The 18,704-nt window shown below is 35.5% G+C and overlaps 1 protein-coding gene across 3 annotated transcripts in view; it reads right to left on the bottom strand.

Moving 5' to 3' along the window:
- Argk1 (Arginine kinase 1) overlaps window positions 1-18,704 on the bottom strand; it is a 137,853-nt gene that overhangs the window by 41,921 nt on the left and 77,228 nt on the right. For 2 of the 3 annotated variants that reach the window (XM_074137127.1, XM_074137126.1), the window contains one exon: window positions 6,206-6,865. The exons of the other annotated variant lie outside the window; for it this stretch is intronic. In XM_074137127.1, the coding sequence (XP_073993228.1) occupies window positions 6,206-6,865 (660 nt within the window). The remainder of the gene's footprint in view (window positions 1-6,205; window positions 6,866-18,704) is intronic. 3 annotated transcript variants of the gene reach the window in all.

Here is an 18,704-nt window from a genome sequence, read left to right as displayed (position 1 = left end):
CTCGTATGTCAAATTCAATAAGATGGAAGTCACATGAGAGGTAACCTGATAGGTTTCACTCTACTGGGCGAGTACAGACATATGTAATTTTACACAAAACTGTGTATTTACGAGTATGCTATCCTTATTAACAAATCATAATTGGTGATGGAAGAATTTATTTCCATGAATGTTATCCTATGATTATTATAAACAGTGCGTGATTGATTATGGAATAGTTGGATTATCCGATCAATCTAGGTTCTATTTACTGTTAATTGTGTAAAGCCATTTATCTATGGATTTATCTCGAAGACCAACATTGTTCATCACCATTTACAACGATTTAAGATTCATAAGCAAATTCCAAATATCTTGCCACGGAATACAATATCGGCTAACTAGAATTTTTGGAACTGCAAGTTAAATTAGGGTAATTGTGCTTGAGAAGATGAAGAGAACACGGCTATCTTTGATTCACACCTATAAGTTAAGATATTAATCTTCTGACTCGAAGAATTATTATATGTGAGAAATATAAATGAATTGAGTTTCTAATTCTGAACTCATGATCGTGACATGATGTAAATGCGGGCTCTTCTTAGCCGACAATATGAATTTATTTAGTCTTTTTCGCTTTTAAAAGTATTTCGGCATCGAAGTATGGAGGATCGACTTTCTATTCTATCCTCAAATCCTTTCTAAAAGATCGATATTTCAACTGTGGAGCAGCAGACTCTGATATCCGTCTACCTCGAGCTGGTGTTCCTCAGGGCAGTGTACTAGGTCCTCTTCTTTACTCCTTATAATACAGCAGACATACCTCAACACCAAAATACCATCCTCTCCACCTTTGCTGATAATACTGCTATCTTATTTCCTCATTCCGATCCTCTTATCGCTACACGAGCTCTACAAACACACATCAACCACTTACAGGACTTGCTTTTCAAATGGTGAATCAAAATTTACAGTATTTACTCTTAGACGGATAATCCTACCTCCCATCATCTTGAACCAAACTCCTATACCAACTGTGGACAAAGTACGCTACCTTGGACTGTACCTAGAGAAACGGATGACGTGGAATCCCTATACTAGACTGAAAAGACAAGAAACTAACCCAATGTTACAAAACTTCTCACCAGACTACTTGACAAACGTTCGAAACTTAACCTGTCCGCCATGCTCCCACCCTTTCTATCTTTAAATCCCGTCTATTCAGTTATCTCATTTCTATCCAGCTTCCTCCGAAATTCTAATTGTTTTAATTTATTTCCTTAATTTCTGCTGTTATTTTTATTTTCACTTTTTGTAAATACCTATTTATTTATTTATTTTCTGTTTAATCACAGGCCAAACTGTTAAGGCCTCTATTTGTTCCTTAGGGGACAATTGTCCTAGAATAATAAATTTCTTTTCTATTTCTATTTCTACATAAAAAAAGACTCTTGTATCTAATGTTACTGCGACCTATTTGGACATACGGTATCGAAGTATGGGGATCGACTAAGCGTTCCAACTCACTACGCCTCCAGACATTACAGTCAAAAATACTACGAAAACTTCTTAACGCTCCGTTCTTAGTATCTAACCTCACCATCCATAATGACCTCAAAATTCCTTTCATTACAGATCTTGCTAACACTCGTTTTCTCAAATTTCATTCCTCTACAGCAGCTCATCCTAACCCTCTCATAGAACCCCTACCTTCTTCCGCATTACCAGGTAATCCTCCAAGGAGATTGAAGAGAAGATGATCCCGCGATCTGCTCTCCTCTCATGAGTACAGTGCAGTAATATTCATGTTAAAGGAGTGACACTACTGGGTGCCCTCATCGATCATATTCACGATATTTTTATCTTATATCGCATTCGCTAGTTGCAACAGTTGTCGCAGTTGTGAATTTCAATAAAAGATTTTTTAAAAAAGTATTACAGTCACTAGTTTTTATCGGCCAACAGAATAAGGAATTTTTCCATTGCAGCTATCACAAAAAGTCTGGTTCATAGAACCAGGAGAAGACAAACCAGAAGATTGGATTTCCACGCGAAGATTCCGAGTTCGATTTCTGCTGTTGGCCTTTAAAAAAATGATCTTCTTTTACAGCTTGACATCCTAATGATGGACTGTGTTGTCAGTAACGAGAGAAAATTTGTCCAGAAGCTGCCAGTACATTGAACTTCATCAGAGCTAGATAAAAATAACGAAAGAAACTAACAGATAAGTATTGGAGAAACTTAAAAACTAAGAGTATTTTTCAAAAGCTCTCTTAATCAGAAAATAATGTTTATCTTTAATAAAAACAATTCTAACAGAGATTGGCGTAAGAAAGCAGCATCTTCTTTGCCGTGCTAAGTTCATTTTGGTGGCCAAACGTCTGGCGTAACTCCAATGGGATACCTTCCAACAGGATCCTGGCCACAGCAGCAGCAAAAAAAAAAAAAAAATCTCCCCCTTTCCTAGAGAATATCCTCAAGAGAGAGATAGGCAATTCTATCTACTGTAAAACATATTTTCCGTCTATTTCAAACATAATTCCTACATTAAATAGTTTTAAAAAAGGGAATATTTATTGTGTATCACATTAATATGATAAAATTAAGAACATATTTAAACAGATATGATTTATTTTATTAATAATTAGTCGAAGTTAGTAATTATAAAGGCTGTGAATCAAATTCAAGGGCACTTAAATAAATAGACAAAGTGTTTTCTTAGCCAAGTGTTTGTACCAAACCAAATATTATATACATACATATATACATATGTACAAAAGAAATCCTCTATCATTCGCTTACATAATGTTTATTTATTTTGGAGATTCACACATCAGCTGGGTGTTAATTAACATGTGTATTACTTTCTTTTTTAAAAGACAAAAAAAGATGAAAGGTATTTATTTTGGCGTTAAAAATGGGAATCAATGGAGTTACAAAAAAAAAACCTTGACATTGTAAAGTGGATTCACTTTCAAAGATATAATACAACTGCCAAGTAAAAATATGATTTACTTTTAAATATCATTTTTTAAGGAATAAGGAATATATAAACAATGTTCATGTACATACGAGGGTCGTTTGAAAAGTCCGTGCAAAGTCAGAGAGATAGCACTACTGGCGCGTATCGAGGTTATGTTTAGTTAGTAGCATCTCTTGGAAGAACACACACCAAGTTTCAGCCAGATCGGTCTATTTCTTTGCGTTTGGCATTCGTTTGAATCGAGGAAGTCGAGTGATTTTCAAAAAATGGACGAAAAAGAATTTCGTGTGTTGATTAAACACTACTTTATGAAAGGCAAAACGCCTCAGGAGACTAAAGAGAAGCTTGATAAACATTATGGTGACTCTGCACCTTCGATTAGAACAGTTTATAAGTGGTTTCAAAATTTTCGGAGTGGCCATATGGGCACAAGTGACGCTGAACGTTCTGGACGCCCTGTTGAGGTTACTACTCCAGAAATCATTGATAAAATCCATGATATGGTGATGGATGACAGAAGAGTGAAGGTGCGTGAGATTGCTAGTGCTATGGGCATCTCGAATGAACGGGTACATAATATTTTGCATCAACATTTGGACATGACAAAGCTATCCGCAAGATGGGTGCCGCGATTGCTCACGCTTGACCAAAAACGAAATAGTGTGAAGTGTTGCAAGGACGGTTTGCAGCTGTTCCAGAAGAATCCGCAGGACTTTAAGCGTCGTTTCGTCACTGTGGATGAAACATGGATACATCACTACACTCCTGAGACCAAAGAACAATCTAAACAATGGGTTACCAAGGGGGAATCTGCGCCAAAAAAAGGCGAAGACCGTTCCTTCGGCCGGAAAGATTATGGCGACTGTCTTTTGGGATTCGCAAGGAATAATCCTCATCGACTATCTGGAAAAGGGTAAAACTATTACAGGTGCATATTATTCATCGAGCTGCAAGAAAAACGCCCACGATTGGCCCACAAAAAAGTCCTTTTCCATCACGACAACGCACCAGCTCACACCTCAGCAGTTGTGGTCGCAAAATTAATGGAAATAGGGTTCCAACTCGTTTCACATTCCCCCTATTCTCCAGACTTGGCTTCCTAGGACTACTATTTGTTCCCCAATATGAAGAAATGGCTGGCGGGAAAAAGATTTTATTCAAACGAGGAGGTGATTGCAGAAACGAATGGCTATTTTTCAGACTTGGACAAATCCTATTATTCGGAAGGGATCAACAAACTAGAGCAGCGTTGGATGAAGTGTATAAGCCTAAAAGGAGACTATGTTGAAAAATAAAAAAGGTTTACCCCCAAAAATTAAGTAGTTTTTATTTTTGCACGGACTTTTCAAACGACCCTCGTATAGCCTGTAATGACCAAATTTTCATTACTTGAAAAACTATAGGACTTCAATTAGAGACAGTGTTTGTTTCTAAAATACATTAGTTGCTTTAAAAGTGTGAATAATGAAATAGAGGAGTAAAGAGCTTGCCTATCGGTTGCAAAATAAAACTTCTGACGTAAACAGTAAAGAGAGAATACCCACCAACTTTACACATAATAGTGTAAAAACATATTTTAATTATCCTCAATAGGTAATCCTCCAACGAGACTGAAGAGAAGATGGCCTCTCATGAGGAGAGCAGTATAGTAATATTCACGTTAATGGAGTGACACTACTGGGTGCCCTCACCGATCATATTCACGATATTTTTATCTTATATCGCATTCGCTAGTTGCAACAGATTTTTTTTTAAAAAAAAAAGATCCCTAGAATGAGCCCTAAAGATGATCTAGTTCTAAGGTTGGAATCTTGGCAAAAATTTAAAAATGTCTGAAATCGACATTATTTTTCTTCCTTCTGGTAAGAAACGCTTATCAACCACCCAACCTTCCATCCAGAATTGCTCTGAATAGCAATTAAATAATTATTAACAGAAATATTTTCAATAAAATCAACAGAAACCTAATTACCAAAGTTAATTACCAAATTTTAACTAAAAGCTGCTAAGATCCCAAGTTAAAGAATTTGGGAAAAATTAACATGCTTAAATAGATATCTTAAATAAAAAGACTACAAACAAATACAGACTATTCATAGAAAAGCTTCTATCTCTTTTTCAGAATGTAATACAAAGTGAAAAATTCTACTATACCAAAGAAAGAAGTGGAAAATGCTCTAAAGTTTAGAAAACTGTATTAATTTTGTCAATATGATTTAATTGCTATTTGCCAAATTAAGCAAGACAATTTTATCTTCTATTTACAGACACTTGGTTTACAATTTATTAGATTTTGTTTAAATGATTATAAGTTGTATATGAAAAAGTTATCTACATACTATATGAAGTACTGATTCAATAAAATTTAATTGGCCTGATTTGTCTAAAATTAATATTTTAATTTGTACACATTTTATTGCATGAAATTTAATTAATAAAAAAAGTAAATATTTTTTGGTATTTATTTTTATTCATACAGACTACAAAATCTTTAAAATTTCTCAGTAAAAAAAGGACAAAATAGGGGAATGAATAATTTTCTAACTGACCGAAGAATCTTTCTAGAATCAGCTGTTCAATGCGACGTAGAAAACAACGATTCAACCAAATAGAATGGTTTAAATCGATCAGTTTAAATCGATCAGTAAATATGTATATAAATATTTGTTTCTAATCATGTGTTCTATCAACTAACCTAAAATTGTTAAAAAGGGAAAGGCAATTTTGTTTTGTTTTGTTATGTTCTCTTTCGTTTTGAAGCGATGAATTAATTTGTTTCCATAACAAAAAGTAAATCCCAAAGTTCTCCTCTGTAAAATAAAAGAAGCTAATACATAAACTTGTGGATAATCCTAGGTTAAGCAGCAGTGAAAATAAAGCAGTGCAATAATTAAAATGCAACTTCTTCACCATGTTTGCAAAGTGTAGGCTGCATCTTTATATCAACCAATTAAGTAATGAAAGTAAGTGCATACAATTAAGCAAATTAGTATTTTTTAAGCTAAAGTTGTAGCCACCTTGAAATAGCTCTTTAAAATCATTTTCAGCAGTTTGAAAATGATAGCTTTTTTTGGTTTAGTTTTGAAGGTAAATTATGGAGTATATCTTCATTTTGGGAAAAATCGATAGAGAAAACTGTACATTAGTTTTTGTTAGCAAAAGAAAACATTAGCAAATTCATGTTAGTCACATTTACGGATTAGTTGGTTTTCTCTCTGTTGTTTCTTTGCAAATGCGACTCACGGTTTTCGAAAAAATTCCTCCTCTTCTTCCTCGATTTCCTCAATAATATCAGGTTCTTCTTCTTCTTCTTCTTCGAGATCGGCAAGTACTTCTTCGTCATCGCTAGGCTCAGGTGTAGGGATTAAGAGGGGTCTAGAGGAGATCATACTAGCGGTAGCCTTTTTTAATGGATCTTGTGCAGGAATTTTATAGCCAGGAAATTCTGTAGCTTCCACTAATTCAGGCTGCATTTCAGCCGATGTTTTCTTAGAGAAGCTAGGCGTTACTGTTGGACTGACTGGTTTTGGCGGTGATGGAGCTAATGGCGGTGGAGGTGGAGGTGGGGGCGATGGTTGTGGAGGAGTTTTAGGTGCTGGAGTGATTTTCGGCACATCTGGTATTTTAGGAAAGTCTGGTATTTTCGGAGGTTCAGGTGTTCTAGCTGGTGAACGGTTTTTGGGAGGTTCTGGTATCGTGATTGGTACAGTTACACTTGGCAGTTCTGGGGTTTTTGTTTTGGGTGTTTCAGGCCTTTTAGGTTCTGGTGTTTTGGATTGTGGTTCAGGTGTCTTAGGTTTTGGTGCTGGTGCTGGTTCTGGTGTCTTCTTTCGTGAAACTTGTGCATTTTCTGGTACCGGGAGTTTACCTCCAGTTGATAGTAATTTTGTGCGTTCTTGTACCCTTCAAAATAAATAAAAATCAATTAACAAAACAGTGGCAACGAAAATAAATGTAAACAAAAAATAATTATTCAATTATAAAAAAAAGAACCAAAAAGAAAAGAAAATTGAAAAATTAGAAGTTTTTCTATTTTATACAGATGTGCAAGAGTAACCAAAATTCCCAAACGCATCAGTAACTCCTAAGTAATTTTCTCGGTTAGTCAGGCTGCTTTACAGGCTATTAGTTCCTACCAGGTCAACTCAAGGCTGGTTTGGGACTGTCTGGGGGCCCTGAAGGAAATTAGTGACCAAAATAAGGTCTTTCTGGTTTGGGTACCTGGTCATTCAGGACATAAGGGAAACGAAGCGGCAGATTTATTGGCCAGGGAAGGTTCTGCGGGACAATTCGTTGGCCCGGAGCCCTGATTTGGGGTGCCGAAAGGTGTTAAGTCTGCGACCATTAACTTATGGGTGCAGAGTAGGTCTCAGGAATGGTGGCTTGCCACCACTGGACAGAGACAGGCGAAGGAGTTCATTAGAGGCTATTCGCCGAGGCTGTCCACAGAATTAGTCCGTCAAGGCCGCGTGGGGCTATAAGGATCATTGTAGGCCTATTAACCGGCCACTCTGCAGACTCAGTAAACACATGCATCGCACGGGGCCTGGCAGATGGCTAGCCTTTGTAGGTTCTGTCAGGAAGAGGAGGAAACAGCACTGCACTGGTGTTGTGTCAGTGTGAGGGTCTTGTCTAGGCTAAGGATATTACTTCTCGGGGAGGAAAAACCAAGGCATGTAAGCTTTACCCAAGAGTAGCTCTCCAAAATTAAGACTCTGATTAAACGGACGGGTCTGGAGGGTGAGCTCTAAAGTCGAGGAGCCACAATAGATCCGAAGGGGTCGCAGAGGCGTAGGCCTTGAGGCCGCCCTAATTTAATCTATTTCTAACTCCTAAGTAAATCGAAAAAACTAATTGAGTTGCCAAACTTCATCTAGCCATATTAAATTGTATTTAAACTAGGTAGTTCAGCAAATATCAATTACAGGGTTTAACTTATTAAAAAATGTTTAAATTTTTATAATTTAATAAATATTTGAACCTGGAATCTCCATAAAAAACTTACAATATACTGAACTCAAAGAGAGATTCAAATTACTAGCAAACGAGTTCTGAAGAAAAACGTTTGCTTTCATAAAACATTTGTTGAAGTTTTATTATTGTATTACAACACGCAATCATCAAGGAAAGCTCGATGTTAGGCAAGCAATAAAATTATTTTTCTTATTAAACTATCTGTAAGGCACTGTATTTAAACAAATTTGTTTTGTCAGCCTTCTCACAAATGGCCTTTCAGCACTTGCTTATGTGATTTCATCTACGATGTTCTTTAAATATTTACCTTCTTTTATACTAAATAAATAAAAAATAATTAGAAAGGTTTGAAAAAATGCTATATAATGTTCTAAAATATATTAAATATTAAAAATAAATTATTTGTCCCGTTAAATTATTTTTCAATATAGAGTATACGTTTTTGTTGTTGTAATCGTGTTTTATTATCTTTATTATTAAGTGTATTTACTTTTATGATATCCTTTGATTCTTAAAATTATTTTGGAATAACTTATGATGGAATAATACTTTGTTCTTTCCTTTAGGGAATTCACTAAAAATGCTGTTGATATGAAGAATCATTACGAGTCCAAGAAATGAAGAAAACCACTGCAGTGACATCAGCATTCTTGAAATAAGAGGGTCGTATGAAAAGTCCGTGCAAAAATAAAAACTACTTAATTTTTTGGGGTAAACCTTTTTTATTTTTCAACATAGTCTCCTTTTAGGCTTATACACTTCATCCAACGCTGCTCTAGTTTGTTGATCCCTTCCGAATAATAGGATTTGTCCAAGTCTGAAAAATAGCCATTCGTTTCTGCAATCACCTCCTCGTTTGAATAAAATCTTTTTCCCGCCAGCCATTTCTTCATATTGGGGAACAAATAGTAGTCCGAGGAAGCCAAGTCTGGAGAATAGGGGGGATGTGAAACGAGTTGGAACCCTATTTCCATTAATTTTGCGACCACAACTGCTGAGGTGTGAGCTGGTGCGTTGTTGTGATGGAAAAGGATTTTTTTGTGGGCCAATCGTGGGCGTTTTTCTTGCAGCTCGGTTTTCAAACGGTCCAATAACGATGAATAATATGCACCTGTAATAGTTTTACCCTTTTCCAGATAGTCGATGAGGATTATTTCTTGCGAATCCCAAAAGACAGTCGCCATAATCTTTCCGGCCGAAGGAACGGTCTTCGCCTTTTTTGGCGCAGGTTCCCCCTTGGTAACCCATTGTTTAGATTGTTCTTTGGTCTCAGGAGTGTAGTGATGTATCCATGTTTCATCCACAGTGACGAAACGACGCTTAAAGTCCTGCGGATTCTTCTGGAACAGCTGCAAACCGTCCTTGCAACACTTCACACGATTTCGTTTTTGGTCAAGCGTGAGCAATCGCGGCACCCATCTTGCGGATAGCTTTGTCATGTCCAAATGTTGATGCAAAATATTATGTACCCGTTCATTCGAGATGCCCACAGCACTAGCAATCTTACGCACCTTCACTCTTCTGTCATCCATCACCATATCATGGATTTTATCAATGATTTCTGGAGTAGTAACCTCAACAGGGCGTCCAGAACGTTCATCGTCACTTGTGCCCATATGGCCACTTCGAAAATTTTGAAACCACTTATAAACTGTTCTAATCGAAGGTGCAGAGTCACCATAATGTTTATCAAGCTTCTCTTTAGTCTCCTGAGGCGTTTTGCCTTTCATAAAGTAGTGTTTAATCAACACACGAAATTCTTTTTCGTCCATTTTTTGAAAATCACTCGATTTCCTCGATTCAAACGAATGCCAAACACAAAGAAATTGACAGATCTGGCTGAAACTTGGTGTGTGTTCTTCCAAGAGATGCTACTAACTAAACATAACCTCGATACGCGCCAGTGGTGCTATCTCTCTGACTTTGCACGGACTTTTCAAACGACCCTCGTACAGTTTAAAAAAAACTTCTATGAACTTAACAAAATATATGGAAAGGTTAGAGTGTAAAAAAATCGTTAGTTTATTGATGGATAATTACGATTTGTCTTTAAATAAAGCTAAATAAATTTAAAAGTAAAATGGTGACAAAAGAGCTGTTATTTTTGAAAATGGTATAAGTTCATTTTTCCATGTATCGAGAGATATTTAAGGTTTGGCATTTGAATTAATTTAAAAATATTCGTAAACCTTAATCTATTCAAGTGATGTTATTAACACTATACACCTTTTAAATTTTATTAAGAAATAATAATTATTACAATTCTTAAAAAAATAAACGATTTTTTTTAGCTCCAAATGGACTTATACCACTTTCAAAAATAACATATTACAAGAAATAAAAACAGGAGTAAATTCAAGTCCATATTTTTATAGACATTATAGCTTTACTGAAATGGGTTTTTATGTAAAAAGTAATAATTAAAATGAAGACATTTAAATACACGAATAACCGAGTTTATTATTTTTTTTAATTTCAGTTATATTAAAAATATAAATATGAAAATTACTTCGTTAAGATCTTTAAAGCAAAAAAATATATTTTTTCTGCAACCATGTAGGGAAGTTCTCATTACTCAATTAAAATCAGCTGTGTAATGCCCAACTTTCCACACTAGTGGGGGGAAAATTCCCATTAGTGTCACTTTCCGCACTAGTGAGTGGAAAAACTTTATTGTGCTTCCTTGATATAAGAAGTTTTGTTATTAACATAAATATTTTCTGTAAAACTTTAATAAGCTTATTTAACGTAAACTAAATAATTAAAAAACTAATATTAAAAAAATAAAATAAAAATTGAAAGGAATATAGAAATAAAAATAATACTTTAATAAATAATTAGATATTTTTAATTATAACAGTTAAAAAGGTTATAGTGTTACCTTATAGAAATTTAAAATGGATTCTAGTGATTCCTGTTTAGAAAACACTCCTCCATCAATAAAAGAAACAGCAGAAAATGTAATAAGTAATGTAAATACGTAAGTAATGTAAATAATTGTAATATAACAATAAATGTTTATAATAAATAAATTACTTTTTGTAGACTTTTAGTACTTTTAGTTAATAAATCGAATGGTTGCAGAAAAAATATAATATTTAACTCGAGTGTCAAGTATTTTCCTCACACTCGGCAATTTGCACTTGCACTCGCCTCGCTTCGCTCGCTCGTGCGTGCAAACCCTGCCTCGCGTGAGGAAAAGTACTACTTTCCACACTTGTTAAATAAATAACCATTTTTAATTTCAGTTATATTAAAAAAAAAAATTTTTTCGTTTATTGTGCTACAATCAGCGCGTTAGCGCTATAAGTAACAATAATACAATAGAGTAATAAATGATAAGTAACGAGTGGAGAAATTACCCAGTGGTAACACTCCCAAATATTGGATGGTTAGTCACTCTCTTCCCTGGAGAGGAGATCACGAGGCCACACTGTCTCTTAAGGCGTCTTGTCAGGGTTATCAGGAAGAGTTCTAGAAGAAAGATTTTGAGCTAGAGGATTTATATGAGATTGTAGGTTGAAGTGGAGTTTTCTGTATCTTGTTTTAGCAACTTGTGTGACAAAAGGAATGTTAAGGCCAGTGTGTATAGTCCAGGTTGGGAGACATAAAAAGGAGCGTGTTCGAAGTATTTTAGATTGTAGAGATTGAATCCTTTGGAGATTGGAGCGTTTGGTTGAACCCCACAGCTCTATTCCATACGTCCAGATGGGTTTCGAAATAGAAGTACGAGTATAAATCAGTCTTTTGTTGTCCAGAGAAAGTTTTGATCTGTTTTGAACTTTTAAGTAGTCGATAGCGTCTTTGCAGTTCTGTACTTTTAAGTCTAGTGAGGGGATTAAAAATATAAAAATGAAAATTACTTCGTTAGAATCTTTAAAGCAAAAAAAGATATTTTAAACTTATTTTTCTTTTACAGTTAGCATAATATCTGCCAACGAGCAGCGCACACTGAAATTACCATTAACTCATTTTTTTTTTAAATTGGACTTATACCACTTTTTAAAAATAACAGCTCAAATATTAGATACCTCTGTAGGATACGATTTGTAGGCAGATACCCCCCCAAACTTGTATGTGATACAAATATAAAGCTCAGATTTCAAAGAGAGTTAAAAGTTTGACTGGGGGGTATATCCAGAAAAGAGAGGGGTCGCCTAACTTTCATTTTATTCAACATGGACCAAAACTCTTGTGAGGATTGGATTCACAATGGGCAGCTCAGTTTCAAATTACTCCTAATTACTCAGATTACACCACTAGAACTGGGGCGATAGAAAATTTAAATAGCTGGCACAGTCTAAGGCTGGAAACATAGTGGAGCGGCGAGCAAAGCGGCGATGATAGCGAAGAGCAAAGCGGCGAAATCAAACACAAGTAAACATATGGGACCGCGCATAGTGGCGAGCAAAGCGAAGATAGAGCAACGCTATCTATAGAGAGTAGAGCAAAGCGTTATGACATGTTTGATTTCTTCGCTCTCATCGCGCTCAATTTGTAAAGGTTATTTTTCAAAGGTTATGGATATTGATACATTTATTGGTTTAGTTTGTTTAAAGAAACCTCTGTGGGGCCACAGTATTTGTGAAGCTACAATAGTTTTTAATAATTAATAATTAATAGTTTAAATTAATTAACAATTAGTAGTTAATGGAGAATTCAGGTAATTTTTGCTACATTTAATTTGGTTCTCAATCCCTTAATGCTAACTTTCATCTAAATACTAGGCAAAATTAAATTACATTTTCACGTCCTACTACTTCTGATCAGGACGAATTCTCCAATCCTTCTTCTGTAGCGTCGTACTACTCCAGTTTTTCAGATGAACAACATTAATTTACGACAAATCATGGAGTAGTGATTTAATAAAATTATTGTGTTTTTTTAATTGACTAATTTCTTTTTATCTGCATATATTTCTATTTTGTTACCTTAAAGTAACTGCTAGAATCAATGGGGTTACACAGATTTGTATTTAGTTAATTTTTCTATATTGTGCCTAACTTTTGTTGTGAGTTGTATTATTCAAAAACAATAAAATTTGATTTTGATTAATGGGGTTACACTGGGCTAGTATGTAATCAAATGTTGATATAGACATTCGAAAATACGCATGAAACTTGCCAGGATGCTCCCGAAGTTGTTGGTACAAGTGATGAAATTCACCAAGTTCATTTCTAGACTTATTTATATCATGTACACTGCAGCTCCTACTACTAAGCTGCTGCAAATACCAAAGTTTCAACGAAGAATTTTCATATAAAAATAGTTCCTCCATCTTGTTTTATCAAAAGGAGAACGCGACTAAGCTCGTCACTATGTGCATGCGAATCTTTGCTCGCTGCTCGTCGCTCTCTTTGATTTGAAGCAGCTATCATCGCCGCTTTGCTCGCCGCTCCACTATGTTTCTAGCCTAAGGGCGAAATAAAATTGATATGAATTGGTGTCTCACTCTTACTTGTCACAAAATGAATCCTTCACACAACCCATATGATCTCCTGCATCCAGAACGTAGACTCCAATAAATCTGGTAGAATATACGAAGTTGTTGGTTCAAAAGCATTATATTTTCGCTAGCTCCAGGAAAGACTGAAACGTATTTTCCACATTCTAACATTTTTGGTGAAAAATACGCTTAGAAGGTAAGGATTCTTTTTATTTTAGAAAGACAATTTTGCTTAGTGGCATAGTGGAAATTTAATCTAAAAACTAACCTACAGTACAAATTATTTCAGCTCTGAGTAAAGTACAATTATCTAAAAAGTAAACTTATGTTGGATAAGGTAGACGATATGGGATTTTGTGAGGTAGACGTTTCCTAACTCATTTGTTACTTTCCATAGATAAGGATGTTATATATAGATAAGAGTTAAGTGCTTAATTCACTTCATTAATTAATTTTTTATTAAATTCTATTTTTGTGTTTTAATCAAAATTACTGGAAAAGGTCAGTATGAACTCTTAAGTGTATTATTTCCTTATACTTTACTTTCAAGAAATGGAACAATGAGAAACAGATATATTTTTACAACTTTACTAATTCTAAGTTAAATTTCTATTCACATAAATAAATAACCTAAAATATCTTTCGTGGATATCCGCACGAATTTCTTTGACTACAATTCTAAGCATTATTTAAATTTAATGTGAAGTTGTCTTCAATACTCTTCACTTAAACAAAACTTCTTTTTTTTTTCTTTTTGACGTGAATACGTCTTTAAATTTGAATCATGGTGGCAATCCAATTTGGTGGTAATCCAAAAAATCTAATGATAACAAAATCGGGGGATACAGTTTGGCATTATAGTTTCGAATCTATCGTCTACATCCAAAATTAAATTAGACCACTGGATAGCTAAGGGTACGTTCACAACGGAGCTGTGAGCATAGATGATAGCGGAGATGATAGCAGTGATGCATCAGTGCTTATAGAATAACCTAGTACTTTCTTATGTGAGCGTGCACAACGAAGCTTCGACTAGTGACTCATACTCGCTGCTATAAACGAGCATAGATGATAGAATTGAATTTTTCATTTTTCTGCTAGCTGAACTCCAGTTTCGGAGCTTCAAAATGGACGTAGAAAAATTATTTAGTGCTGTCTTTACTCATTATTTTTGGTTATTATTTACTTTTAAACAATATTTTGTTTTTTAAATCGTGCTTACATTTATTTTCATGTGTATTTATTTGTTGTTTTTTCAATAAAATCATTACTTACCTAAGAGTAATCACTAGTTTTTCTTCTATGGTTATAGGATTTCCATGACAATTTTTCCAAAGTTTTCTTAATTTTGACCTTATTTTTTCTAAAATATAGTCGAATGTGGGTGGACCCATCCTCACATATTCAAAAAAACGATCCGGATAATTTCTAAGTTCCTTATATAAATGGTGAAATTCACCCAAAGTACTTCGTTTTTTATTTATGGGATGTACATGATATTTTCTAAAGCGTTTTTTCATTAAAATATACCTTTTTGTTGCTGCTGAACATAAAAACTCTTCTTCACTTCTCGGACATGTTGCATGTATCACAGCTCTGTTGTGCACACTAATCAGTGATTATATTTTACTCTATCAGTTATCATCTCTGCTATCATCTATACTCACAGCTCCGTTGTAAACGTACCCTAAAGGATCAAAGAATTCATTACGATACGCGCGGTGGAGGGGGAAGCGCCGCCATTTTGAGATCATTTTGCTGCGTATCGAGATTTGCAATTACTATAACTTTTGACTCGATGTTCATTTAAGTTTTAATCAGTCAGCTGTCGTCACAATCTATCGATTGTATATAAAACATTAGTGTAAAATAGTGACAGTGAATAAAATAAAGGTGATAGAATAAAAAAATATTATCAAAAATATATAATGTCGGTCTTTACGAGTCGAAAAGCCAAAACCAAATACAGAGATCGTATACGGTTGGAAAGGGCTTCTCAAGAACAATCGAATGGTAAAAGTCGCAAAGCCGGTGGAGTCGCCATATATCGCAGCATCAATAGCTTCACTGATTGTAATAGAGTTAACATTGACATTTCGGAAATTTATTTGGAAATGAAAGACGCAAAAGCTAGGTGATGTCTGTCTAGTAAACGAAAAAGGCCAATGGCATCTTCAAATTCGTACTCGGGTGTGTGTATATCTATCCGGGTTCAGCGTTAGCAGAAATTAAACTCTTTATGTTAAGATCGTTGTTAAAATATTCCAAAAACATCTCTAAAATTATACCCGATTACGAGCCTGATCTTACTACACCGCTTATGATAGTTGGAGACTTTAATGTTGATGTCTCACAAAACCGACTTCATGCTCAGCGAGTTCAATTTGTCTTACTATTGAAACTTCTCCAACAACGTTAGGTAACACCTATATTGATTTAACGTTTACCAGAAATCTCGATGTATCTTATGCCATTTGTGTCGTACTTTTCGTATCACAGACCTATAATTAATAAAGTTATATTGTAACACAGTAATTATTTGTTTCCTTGATTTTATCCTAAATACATAAATAGAAATATTTTATATAAAAAATATAACCCGTTACGTAAACGTATTCACGTACAACACACGGCCATGTCCATGACACAGCCACAGTAGAGCTTTTCTTTTTTTTACAGTAATCTGCAGAACACTAAATACATCTGCTTGATATATGTTTTAGAAGGACAAAACAATTGAAGAGCTCGGTGCAAAAAGGAGTTATCTACAGTTTTTTAAAATTTTTAGTAGGGACAAAAAACTAAATATGCTTTAAGATGTATTCCTTATGTTGTGTCTGCTGTAAGGATTAGTTAATATATTGTGATGGGGGTCATTTGGGGCTCAATTTGAACTTTCTAGGGCATTTTTTAAGCTTGCTATAAGCAAAAGTTAGTTTGCAGCTAACTCTTTTTTGCAATAAAATCATAATTTTCAGTAAAACTTGAGTACATATTAAGTACTTTAGTCAACAGATTTCTTGTTTTTGAGCTTTTAAGTGGCATTTTGTGTCTTGTCGAAGCGAATGTTAGATATATTATTATGCCTGTAAAAAAGAAAAATAATAACAATACCTACCCAATAAACCTAATTGATTTCGTCATCTTTTCTGTTTGGAGCAAAAGAAAGTTATCTGCAGTAGAAAACTCATTTTTGCTCGCAAATCTAACTTAGGTTAGAAGTAGAGAGGATTTGGGGGTTCTGGCGCACCTAAAATACAAAATGGCGGCCATCCCCTCCCCTCCCACCCCCTCCCCTAACCCTACCAATCATCGATTTCGACGAGGGTTTAAGCCACGCCCCCTACCCCCACCCCACCTTATTGACCAATCATCGAACTCGACGAGGGCTTTAGGCCACGCCCCTTCCCCCACTCCACCATTTTAATCGACCAATCAGCGAATTCGATGACACCCCTTTTACCCCCACTCCTTCCCCCACCCTTATTAATTGACCAATCAGCGAATTCGACGACACCTCATTACCCCCACCCTAGCCCTACTCCTATCACATGACACCTACCTTTACCCCCTCCACTCCCACCACCCCTAGGTCGTCGTATTCGTTGGCCTCCTAAGCTCCTCCTACAAGATGGCGTCTCTTCTAACAGCTGTAGTACACAAGATGGCGGACCTCGTACCATCTGATGACCACAAGATGGTGGACCTCATACCTCCACCCCCCTCGCCCATTGATAGACAGGAGGGGATTTTTTTTTTTTTAATTATTTTTACTTACCTGGGATTCGATCCTACAACCTTCGTACTGGTAGACACGTCATCTGCACCAGTCGGCCACAGTGGTAGTCTCGCTTACTCTAGTTTTGAATGTTCTCTTATGTTTTAACTTGGAATTATTTTTTAAAAAATCTAACCCCCCTCACCAAGAATTTTTTTTTTTTTTATTTAAATTACCCCCACTATCACAAAAATATTGAAAAATAAAAATGGATAACCTCACTTTAGGTAATAGAAAAAACTATTTACTTACCCCCTCCACCTGGACTGCTTCCGCTGCTGATGACGCGACCTACACTCACTGAAAACTAAACCCGAACTGACACTTGGACTGCGATACTAGCATTAACCCCCCCCCCCCCCCACCACAATTACGTCACACTCTAACTAGCCAATAGAATTGCATCTTTTTTTCCAAATGATTACCTCTCTGGACAGGTCTCTGTAGCAAGCCCCCCCCCCTTTCCCTTCCACATCTTTTATCATACCTGTTAATTTATATATATGCCAACATAGCTGAACATGCTCCAACAAGTCTGGACATGTAGCCAGCTGTTTGAACAGGCAAGTAAAAATAATGATGACTCATACCATTGTCATATCCTCAACGAGCACAAACATGCTCCAACAAGTCTGGACATGTAGCCAGCTGCCTCTTTCGCTTTAACCGTTTTTTTTTTTTTTGTTATTATGAAGTTAAAAGTAAATTGAACTTTGAACTTTCATATATCTTATTATTATTTCCGTTTACCAACTATACAAACCTGTATGAACATATCATCGCTGTAGTCTCAATATGTGTGATTACCTGAACATGCTCCAACAAGTCCGGACATGTAGCCAGCTGCCTCATTCGCTTTAACCGTTTTTTTTGTTATTATGAACATGCTCCAACAAGTCCGGACATGTAGCCAGCTGCCTCTTTAGCTTTAATTATTTTTTCACATTATAAATTTTATTTAAATTCTATGTCATATCTTCCATTATTAAAGCCTTTGTACATTATTAACAGTTTTTTCTTTGATTGTTGGTAATCTTCCACCATTTCATCAGTTATCACTGCCGCAAATCTGCGTGGAAGGAAGATCCTCGTTGGGTAGTCCATTGTCGGGCCAATATAATGTAAATGGGCAACGATGGCATCTCCAAATTTAGTGTTGATTCTTTCGAATTGCTTCACTTCGTATGAGTATCCGGTTCTTAGATCTGATAATTTGCCAATGCCCACAGACCTTGTATTCACATCATTCAAAAAGCTTGCCAACTTAGACATCTGAAAGAAGAATATTATATGAAAGTATCGCATCATTATCAATATATTGTTTCAATAAAAAAAGTATTATTACTTACCTTTGAAGTATGAAGTTAACCTCTCGAGCTGTGGGCAACGAATGACGAATTACCTTACAAGCTTCACTACTTTACCGTTACGGATGTCCCCCCCCCCCACTCTATGACGTCACTTATAGTTAGCCAATGGCATTTCGTGTTTTTACTAATAATCGATTATCATAATCGATCCTTCTGATGATATAAAAGTCGCTC

Source organism: Rhodnius prolixus, unplaced genomic scaffold (genome assembly GCF_049639745.1).
Source record: "Rhodnius prolixus isolate KJV_2025 unplaced genomic scaffold, Rpr scaffold_5, whole genome shotgun sequence".
Taxonomy (NCBI): Eukaryota; Metazoa; Arthropoda; class Insecta; order Hemiptera; family Reduviidae; genus Rhodnius; species Rhodnius prolixus.
This window is presented reverse-complemented; position numbering and strand designations above follow the sequence as displayed.